The 11,537-nt window shown below is 31.3% G+C and overlaps 1 protein-coding gene across 1 annotated transcript; it reads left to right on the plus strand.

The window, feature by feature from the left end:
• Nucleotides 1–1,568: 1,568 nt before the first annotated feature.
• Nucleotides 1,569–10,843, plus strand: LOC124532146 (putative fatty acyl-CoA reductase CG5065). Its single transcript, XM_047106859.1, has 11 exons — nucleotides 1,569–1,675; nucleotides 5,885–5,990; nucleotides 6,119–6,235; nucleotides 6,480–6,602; nucleotides 6,721–6,846; nucleotides 7,253–7,406; nucleotides 7,931–8,032; nucleotides 8,121–8,307; nucleotides 9,239–9,345; nucleotides 9,500–9,629; nucleotides 10,215–10,843. The coding sequence occupies exons 2-11, from the start codon at nucleotides 5,898–5,900 to the stop codon at nucleotides 10,438–10,440; spliced, it is 1,365 nt and encodes a 454-aa protein (XP_046962815.1). The 5' UTR covers nucleotides 1,569–1,675; nucleotides 5,885–5,897; the 3' UTR covers nucleotides 10,441–10,843.
• Nucleotides 10,844–11,537: the final 694 nt, after the last annotated feature.

An 11,537-nucleotide genomic window follows, 5' to 3' on the forward strand; every position in this document is an offset into this window, starting at 1 on the left:
GCGACGATGGTAAAGGCGGAACGGGGAGTGCTAAGATTAATGTACACAATAACATCTATTTTTTGAAAAAATAGTGAGCAATAGACACAAGGAAGAAAGATAAACAAATTACACCTACCTAATTAATTTTCTTACTGGGTCACGATATTCTTTTCTTTAATGAGAGTCCAGTTTTATTCTGAACTTGACATATTAAAAAAAAATTGTAGCACATATTGTCGTAAAACATTGATAATTGAGATTATGGTGGATATAAAGAAGCATGGACTTAGTATTTGATTATTTCTAAGCTCGATATATGAATTTAATTGTACTAGTTCTATTCCATATAATCTTCAGTTCCAATTAGTTTTAACTTGAAATTTAAGTGACGTTTCAAGTTTCAAAAAGGCTTTTACGAAGCTACTTAAAAAAAGAATATGTAGATTAATCTGTATATTTTTAATTTATTAACATAAGAATTAATACATTAAATGCTTTAATATAAACAAATAGGAAACTAAAGCTAGTTACTGTATAAATCTTGACCGCGTGGACGAACGAACGAAACGAACCAGCCCATGATCCTGTCATCAGTGGAGGCAATGAGGCGAAGTTTTATACTTTTGATGAAGCTTTTTGCACCTCTACTCCAAGGGCCAAGCGTTTCGACAGCAAATGGAACAAAAAAAGTAATATGATGTAATACACGAATATTTAGTTCTTTTTTTTTCCACAGAGACAGATTAGATTTTGATTTGTTATATACTTTAGAATCGAAATTCTCATGTTTTGTTTTACACATTTAAACATGCTCAAAACGTTCAATCCATATGATTCCTTTATACCTTCCGTAGATAACCGTAAAATTCACTTATATCTTTGAATAATAAATAAATAATAATTATGGAGAAAAAACAGAGAGTTACTCACACAGCTTACAATTGTAACAGTTTGAAATGGCGGTGACATCCTGTGCCATTTCTGTATTGCACGTTAGAGCACAGTGGAAATACGTATTGAAGCAGGTGGACCCATGAACTCAACCTTTGAGAACCAGGATCTTTGCAGAAGGATGTCTAGAAGAAGTACTTAAATCCCATCACTTTGTTTTGTTACCGATTACGCTTGAAATTTGTACTTTGTATCCAAAACAGTTTGAGTCGAGATGGCCCAGTGGTTAGAACCCGTGCATCTTAACCGATGATTGCGGGTTCAAACCCAGGCAAGCACCGCTGATTCATGTGCTTAATTTGTCTTTATAATTCATCCCGTGCTCGGCGGTGAAGGAAAACTTCGCGAGGAAACCTGCATGTGACAAATTTCATAGAAATTCTGCCACATGTGTATTCCACCAACCTGCATTGGAACAGCGTGGTGGAATATGTTCCAAACCTTCTCCTCAAAGGGAGAGGAGGCCGTTGGAGGATGTTGTTGTATACAAAACAAAACGCGTCTATGTTGAACGTTGTATAGTTCACTACACTATAATCAAAAACATCATCTAAGTGTAGAAAGATGATCAAGAATGATAAGTTGTACGTAGAAGATAATGATTTATCAACGAAACTGACTCTATAATAAATAGGACGCTAGGACGATGTTGTAGTTACTCGTTGCGTTATCGTGGTGATACAGTTTCAAATATATAACTGTGTAAAGGGAAACAGTGCTTTTGGTTTTTATTATATATTTGGTAAGGATTTTATTTTATTTATATACTTCGATAATTGTTTTAGTTTTTTTACTTTTATTAAATATTCGGTCTAAATTAGGAAGTTTAAATATTAATTAAATATTGATTTATTATATTTTATAAATTACAGGTTATTTTATTATTTTTTTATTTAAATTTTATTAGAATTTTAATTGCGTTCTAAGGCCATTTTTACTTAATTTTGTTTGAACAGAGTTGCGTCAATCGTATTCATAAGAAGCTCACTAATATACGTCGCGAAAGCTTAAATATTTGATATTTTATTTTATTTAATAACAATAATGAATTCGAATTATTTTTATGAATTATAATAAGATCCATATAATATTTGTGAAATGTTTATAATTTTATTAATGATCTGTGACTTAAAAAAAAATAATAATATGTTGTATTCCTAACATACTATAATAACTAAGGAATTTTAATTAAACGTATTAAATCAAATTCATTCCTTTGATGATAAAAGTTTTAAATTAAATTATATCTTCGAGAAATATTAATTTATATAACGAACAGTTACTTAGAGTCTTAAAATATCTGTTTTAAATTTTCTAAAATATAATACTCATACAAAAAAATTATATAATATTTACTATATATGTATAATCATAATATCTGGTTCATATATCTTTTGTTAGGATATATTTGACGCTATAGAGCAAACCTATTAGACGCATCGCTGGATAATCTGTCCAGCTTGTTGTTATGTTAAAATATGCAATATGCTAAGCCTAAAATAAGTCATTATATTCGGCTGAAAGTTGAAAATCGAAGACAATATTATGACCAATATAGACAAAAGAGGTTGGAATAAAAAAAATGTTTATTAGCCGCATTCTCAAGCCTATTAATTTGTTGTTTTTTTTTCGCCAAGTTGCCAATATTCTTGACGAAAGCTTTTACACTACATTGTTTTTATTTAATGAAAAAATATACGCAAATAGGCTGATATAATCAGGCGAATAGCAAGAACGTTGTAATCATTCAATCAAGATTTATCTTTTTTTTTTTAAATTTAAATCGCCGTTTTTAAAGCCTAGCATATTTTACTATGCATGTAAATATATTAATTTTTAAAGCCTAATAATGAGATTTTCATATTGTCATGTATTGTGTATCAGCCCTAATATTTAATTTTTAAGTTATATGTGAGTGTGTGTTAATCAAAAAATCAAAATTAAAATCAAAATAAACTTAATTCAAGTGGGCTTTTACAAGCATTTTTGAATCGTCATTTAACAATTAAGTGAAGCTACCACCGGTTCGGAAAGTAGATTCTACCGAGAAGAACCGGCAAGAAACTCAGTAGTTACCCTTTTTCAACATTTAAAAAATACAATCATATTAGTTAAATACAATTATATATGTATGTAATGTATCCTGCCTGGAAGTCAACAGGTATTAATTCCGAGCTTTTTTATCATCTACAAAATATACAATACAATATAAATCAAGTTTTTGACATATGATATAATATGTGAATGATATTATCTGTGCGTACAGTATTAGCTGATTTATATCTCGATCGAATTGGATTAATTTGACGCTAGAAAAAAATAATTCAATTAGTGAAGCAATTATACAGACAGACAGATATACGTTAATTCAATTTACACAAATATCTTAACGGGTAAAGTGTTAAAATGAAAACTGAGATTTATTAGTGATGTATATACATTAATAAATTATATTTTTATTTTTTTAAAGTTACAGATTATTAATAAAATTATAAAAAAAATTACAAATATTATATGGATCTTATTAAAATTTACAAAAATAATTCGAATTCACTACTTTTATTAAATAAAATAAAAAATTAAATTTTTAAGCTTTCGCGACGTATACGTAAGTGAGCTTCATATAAATACGATTGACGCAACTCTGTTCAAACAAAATTAAGTGTTATTAAGTACTTTATTGACAAAACAAAATTACTTTTAATAAATCTATTACAAGAATATAAAATAATAAGCATTGATAACAAAATATAGTAGCACAACTAAGATGTAGCATTGCCAAATTCAATGAAACCGATTACTGCTGAATTACACTATCGCGCCATTTGACGCTGTTCGTCGCTATAGATTCTCGCGTCATTTCAAACCGAGGAAGCAAGTGCATGTAAATCGACGTGTCAAATATATTAGTCGTATTATATTACAAGTTATTGCGTTTGTGTAAAGATCATATTCACATAAGAAATAAATACTGATAATTTAGGATAGCGTACTTAATTCGGATGTGAGCGGTTTTACGAATTTTGCTAATGCTATATTTAAGTTGTGTCGTACTATACTTTAAACAATTTCTGTTTTGCTATTATTATTACAAGAACAGTATAATAATGATACGCCTGACAGTATTTCGCGCTGCCTCGCGTCAAAAAGTGCATGAATTTAAAAGCCATTTGACAGCTTAACGTATAAAGTTCAGAAATTTACACTAATTCACTTTATATTACATATATAGAATTATTGATAATTCGACGTATTTCCAATATGTTAGGTAGGGGTATTTTAACCCGTATATGCATAATGCAAAAGTGAACTATTATTAAGTTATAGTGATTTTTAGATTATTTCAAAATAAGTCAAGAATGCAACTTCATAAAATTTATTTGAAAAGATTAATTAGACTCTCATTTTTTCCTCTGATTTACATAAGAGATTAAACAGTGATTATTTATCAACACTAAAATATTAATTATCGGTGCAAATTTAGAAATGCATAACCTAGTGTTGTTTCATGCCGTGCAGGAATTTTACATTTTATAAAAAGGTTTTATGTCAATGTGTGGCTCGTAACAAGTCGCAAGTATTTCCGTGCAGAGACGCCCCCTTAAACTTAAACCAAAATATTTATTAATAATTACATTCAAGGTAACAAAAATATATATCGCTAAGAATTTTCTAATCAATTTTTTGTTTATCGTAATGATCGGTCTACATTCAGCGACAGACGATAATCATTGAAATTACATAATGCAATCGTTAATTGATGTCATAATTACGTAAACTAATTACCCTAGAAGGGCAAAGATTTTATTCAATAATTACATCGAAATTATTGGCGTTGAAAATTAAAAATAGTTCGAACGCAAAAACAACAACAACAGCCTGTAAATTATCCACTGCTGGGCTAAGGCCTCCTCTTTCTTTGAGGAGAAAGGTAGGAACATATTCCACCACGCTGTTTTAATGCGGGTTGGTGGATTGCACATTTGGCAGAATTTCTATGAAATTAGACACATACATCCTTCTCTATCCTCAAGATTTTTTCCTTGCTCGACGGTGTCAAACACAAATGAAGCACATGAAAATTCAGCTGTGCTTGCCAGGGTTTGAACTCGCAATCATCGGTTAAGATGCACGCGTTCTAACCACTGGGCCATCTCGGCTCGAGCGCAATGACTGTTTGAAATACAAGAAAACTGTTTCTATGATCTCGTTTAATCACAAGTCGGTTCTCTATTACCTATTATACCTATATTACCTAATAAGTACCTTATTTAAAGAGGCATAAATATTGTTATGTTTTTTTTGTAATCAATAATTTTATACAAAGATATTTATAATATATTCGTCTATTTCCTACATTTAGCGCTGCGACTTAGACATTATTTCAAAATTTTAGGTTTAATACTTTTACACTTTCATTTCAAGATTCAAGAGTATTTACATACAAGCAAACTATTTCAAGCGGCTTTTGGGATTAATACTGATTCTCTGAAATCCATTATTATTATACATATGTATTAAGTAGGTTGCGATTCTGATTTTTTTTTTTATTAACAAACTTTTAATTGAACTATTAGTGTTTACAAAGTATGCGCTATGTCATAAATGCAAAATTCACTAATTTCATTCATTTTGTAATACAGATTTGGATGATATTTTGTCAATTTTATGTCGTTCTTACCTTTGTATATGTCCATTTATTTCCGTTCTTTTATATCAAAACTACATATAAGATATCTTTGTAAACATATAAACAATTGAAATAATATTATCTATACATATAATAAAATTGAAGTGTCTGTTTGTAATATTAAAATAGTCCCTTTTACTCAATGCATAATTATGTATGCATTTTTTACAATTTTTTTTTGTCAGATTCAAACTAGTACAAGGTCGCGGGCAAAGCTAGTTAAAAGTAATTTTAATAATAATGTTTAAATTATTGTTTTAGAAAAGCAACCGCGATGATCATGAAAGCAGATAAATACACACCGATTTCCGATTTTTACGCCGGAAGGTCAATCTTCATAACGGGAGGCACTGGATTCCTCGGAATTGTACGTTGACTTAATTTTTTTAAATATTATCTTAATATTTGTTAAAAAAGCTATTTTAAATCAAGTTCTATTTTCAAAATTTGTCGTTTGTAAAGATTTTTTTTTTAATTTTGATTTTATTTTTAAAGGTTCTAATAGAGAAGTTATTATATGGATGTCCGGATGTCGGAAACATATACATTCTAGTAAGAGAAAAGAAAGGCGTATCTCCCGAAGAGAGAGTTAAGAACATAATCAATAGCCCTGTAAGTATCTATACTAATATTTTAAATTTGGAAGTAATTCTATTTGTTTACTTTTTTATAATATATTAAAGCATCGTTCTATTTTTTTTTTTTAATTTTATGAATATTCAATTTTTTGCTTCAAATCGAACGTATTCCATTTATAAAATTTTCGAATCGATCTTAAAAACCATTTCATAAAATCATTAATTGATAACGAATTGATAAATGTTTTATTTCGAACGTTTTTTTTTTTCTTTTATAGGTTTTCGAAAGACTTAAAGCTGACAAACCGGAAAATTTAAAGAAAATAATACCAGTCATTGGAGATTTAACTGAATCGAACCTGGGTATAAATATGCAAGATCTGCAAATATTGCACGATGAGGTACGCATTCAATATTATAAGATTATTTTTTTATTTATACGTTGCATACAATTTAATAGGTTATGTTTACAGTGTAGCGTGGGCATTAAAATGAGTTCTATTTTTAAATATTTTTTAGGTATCAGTGGTGTTCCACCTAGCAGCCACTATAAAGTTCAACGAACCTCTGTCCGTTGCTGTGAAAATTAACGTCGGAGGCACTGAGGAAGTCATTAAACTTTGTCAAAATATGAAAAATATGGAGGTACGTATTAAAAATTATTCTCTTACTCTTTCTCAATATACTTGGTATTTAGTTCGAATAGTGGAGAGGCACAATATCTTAGTATTTAAAAATAAATAAGGTACCTCTCACTGCTTATAATTACACCATGATTCTCCAGTGCGGGTTAGTGGATGTGTTGCAGAATTTCATTGAAATTAGACACATGCAGGCTTCCTCGCGATATTTCTCGTTGTCTAAGCATGAGACAATTGAAACATAAAATGAAAATTGAATTGAATTGAAACACGCACCTAGCGTGACAATTCACCTCCTCAAAATTGGGAGCAGACTTTCCTCAGGAGTATGACATTAAGGGACTGTTTACTTTGCGAATCGCTGAGAAAACCTATATGGAAGTAGGATGTTAATTGCCTATGAATTCCAGGTTTTCGTCTACATGTCAACAATATTTTCGAATACCGATCACAAGAGGAAGACAATCGTTGAAAAGTTATACCCAACTCCGAAGAGTATGGACGAAGTCTACAGGATGATCGAGGAAAATGATCCGAAGGAGACGTTTAACCCTGAAGTTTTATGTAATTACATATTTATTCACTTATTTCACTAAGTTGCCAATTTGTTTGGATACAACTTTTTAATTGCTTAAGAAAGTCATTCACCATTAACTAATTACGTATTTAATTTTGTTGACAATTTGAGCTCATCACAGGAACTTTTCACGAAAGTTTGTCAACAGATAAGTTTCCAGTTTATCTTAAAGAGAGGCAACGCTTTAGATACGTTTTACGATTAAAGACAAGCAATGGATTTAATACGACAAAATTTTTCTACATTGCTAAAAGTTTCTAAAAATCTTTTCCAACAATTTTGGTTATCTCAAACATTGGAAACTAATTTCGCATGAATTGTATTTAAATTAACTCTTTAAATACGACTTTCGAAGATAATTTTAAAACTCTAAATATAAAACCTTTTGCCAGCCAAACCTAAACACTTAAATTAGGTGGTAGCTTATTAATTGTCGTCATCGTTCACTTTTTTTGGGCATTCTTTTTTGTACCTATGTCATGTGTGGTATATAAAAATATTCTTTGTCTAGGTGGTCGCCCAAATACATACACTTTCACAAAAGCGTTGGCGGAGAATGTCGTAGCTGAGAAACGAGGAAATGTGCCCACAGTCATGATACGTCCATCCGTAGGTAAGTCGATTTATTTAATACCTAATTTTGTCATAATTGAAAAGAAAAATAGGGACTAGAATCAACTTAATATTTGTATTAATTGCAGTAACACCAGTTAAAGATGAGCCTGCAAAGGGATGGATAGCAAACTGGATGGGTCCCACGCCGATCTTAACATTTTTGGCTAAAGGATGGCTCAGAGGATTGTATGGAGAAGATGACTATTCGTTCGAGATCATTCCCGTGGATTATGTCGTCAACATGACTATAATAGCCGCTGCCAGACAGAATAGGTACGTCTGATAGAAATTGATTATTATTTAATATTTTGTTGTAAAATATACCATCATTCTCTAATCTCTTGTGTCTGCCTGGCACATTTTGAGTTGCCCTAAAAAAAATTAAAACACAGTAAAAAACATGTTTCATAAGCCTTCTACTTAAAACAAGATCGTATTAAAGATAAAAATAGTGGAGTATTCATTGATATTTAGACAGGATATATAACAAACTTTGTAATTATGAGCACTAGAGCGCACTGGCAACTTTTGTCACGGTGACTGTTTCGTCACTCTTGTCAAATCCGTAAATATGTAGAGATGGAGACACAAATGTAACCCAAATGTCACGTCGTAATGTGCGCGCACCTCCATACATATTCATGGACTCGACAAGAGTGACGAAACAGTCACCGTGACAAAAGTTACCAGTGCGCGCTAGTTCTAATGGTGTATAAGAGTAACTACTGAGATTACTGTTTTTTTTTTGGTAGAATCTACTTTGCAAGCCGGTGATAACTTTTAATTCAACACTGTAACGTAACACTACCGATAATCCTAACACATAACAATAAAACACTCTTTTTTTTTCATTTTATTCGTAAAGTAACAGCCCGTAAATTTCCCACTGCTGGGCTAAGGCCTCTTATCCTAATAAGGAAAGGGTTTGGAACTATTCTACCACGCTGTTCCAATGCGGGTAGGTGGAACGCACATGTGGCAGAATTTCGACGAAATTAGACACATGCAGATTTCCTCACGATGTTGCCATCACCGCCGAGCATGAAATGAATTATAAACACAAATTAAGCACATGTATATGGTCACGCTTGCCTGGGTTTGAACCCGAAATCATCGGTTAAGATGCACGCGTTCTAACCACTGGGCCAACTCAGCTCATATTCATTGAGTACCGTATAATTACATTTTTTTTATATTGTTTCAGGTCAAAGGAACTGTCGATATACCATTCGTGTTCCACTGCCGATAATCCTATCACATTGCTTAATGCTAAGATCAATTATTTGAAAGAAAGTTCAAAACACAACTTCAGTAAGTACAACGATATGAAACTACCGCTGTTAAAAAATGATAGGCACAATTTAGCCAGATCTATTATAAAGATCAAACAAAGAATGCCTTAATTTTTTTAAAATGTTTGTCATGCATTGGCGTTCGATATTTAAATTTTGTTTTCTTTTTTTAGATGACTTACCCTTCCCGAACCTGATTTTCACAAGATCCGATTGGTTACTGTTTATATTAGCATTCGTTTTCCAAACCATACCAGCCTATTTAGGGGACTTGTTTTTGTACCTCAGTGGAAAACCTATCAGGTAACTGTATTAATTGTTTTTTTTTAAAGCAATATCTAGTTGGTGATAGACATACTTGCCAGATTTCCTTTATCACTATGTAGATGAAATTTAAAAAAATGAAATGCCAGTGTTGCTTCTTCTTGTGCCCGTCATTCGAAATACATAATGTAATTAAAACAAATAAAGATCGTTATGACAGAACTAATTATACTCAACAAAGCATCAAACAACCCAACCAGCCAATAAATTCCCCACTGCTGGGCTAAGGCCTCCTCTCCCTTTGAGGAAAAGGTTTGGAACATATTCCTCCACGCTGTTCCAATGTAATTTGGTGGAATATTCATGTGACGGAATTTCTATAAAATTAGACACAGGCAGGATACCTCGCGGTGTTTTCCTTCACCGCCGAGCACGAGATGAATTATGAACCCCAATTAATCATATTAATATTCAGTGCTGATTACCTGGGCTTGAACCCGCAATCATCGGTCACGATGCACGCGTTCTAACCACTGGGCCATCTCGGCTTGTTCAATTTCACTCAGTTAAAAATGGATGCTAAAACATGCACAGTTATAAAAACATATGTTTTCTGTTAAACAGGTACGTAAAAATGCTCAAGAAACTGGAACTATGTGTGTCTACGCTAAAATACTTCTCATCTCGTTCCTGGGCAATGAAAGCGTCGCGTGCGCAGGAGTTGATAGCAACTTTAAGTGAGCAAGACAAAAAGAAATTCCAATGCAACCCACGTAATATCAACTGGGAAGAGTACATGGCGACGTACTTCAATGGAGTCAATAAATACTTACTAAATCGTAGCAGTTAAACCTTAGTTTAGTTTAATCTCTAGTTAGTATAAATATTAAAAGTAAAATAGTTTAGTATTAAATAGTTTTTAAGTGTAAATATTTTAAATTAATAGTTCTCCATTATTATATTTTATACTTTGACATTATTTATCTGAAGAGTGAATTTATTTGAGCGCACTAATCTCAGGACTTGTAGTCCGATTCGGAAAATAATTTCTTATTTATATACATAATCCTAATTATAAATCTTATTATAAAAATCTATAGGCTGTGTCATATAACCATGTAACCTTGGAAAAACCGCGTGAAGCAACGACTGTAATCTACAGATACGTATAGAATAATACTTGTAACTGCCTTGAAGATTGAAAATGTTTTGTATAATATGAAAATGTATAAATATAAATCATAATGAAATTACCAACCATGGTTTTTTTACCTTTTGTGGTTTTTTTTCTAAATTCACATATGAGATTCAATAATCTATGAGCATACAAACCTGTACAGGTATACTAGATACTGTTGGAATAAACAAGCAACATCTGCGTCAAGTCACACAACTTCCAAAAAAAAAGTGGGAGATTCGTGGCTGACACATTGAGATCGCGATTATGATTATTATTGTGTAATGTGATTATTGTTGGTTATTTGTGTTGTATACTAAATGTTTTTCGTGTGTGGTAGATTGATTGTTATTTTAAATTAAAGATAATTGTTTTAGAGGTTAGCCTACTTCCTACTTCTGGTTCTAAAAATATATTATAAATTGCTTATAAAATATAACTACATATTTGAGAATTATTAGATTTCGAATCAATTTGTAGTAGATGAACGCAATGACGTGACAAAACATATTAAACTCAATCAAAATTGGTAAATTGGGGAACTTTTCTGGTATCTGGTACATGCTGCTGATCTGTCTCATTATTCGAAGGAGGATGTATGAAGACTCAATTAAAGTCTTGTGTCTCAAGTGATTTTGTCACTGAAATAATATTATGTATAGACAGCATCGCGAATTGCGTTATTGGAAATAAATAAAAAAACAGTATTTCTTCAAAACCTATATGCTGTTAATTTATCTGATACGTAATCAGTAACAAAAACAATCATT

This window comes from Vanessa cardui, chromosome 8 (genome assembly GCF_905220365.1).
Source record: "Vanessa cardui chromosome 8, ilVanCard2.1, whole genome shotgun sequence".
NCBI lineage: Eukaryota > Metazoa > Arthropoda > Insecta > Lepidoptera > Nymphalidae > Vanessa > Vanessa cardui.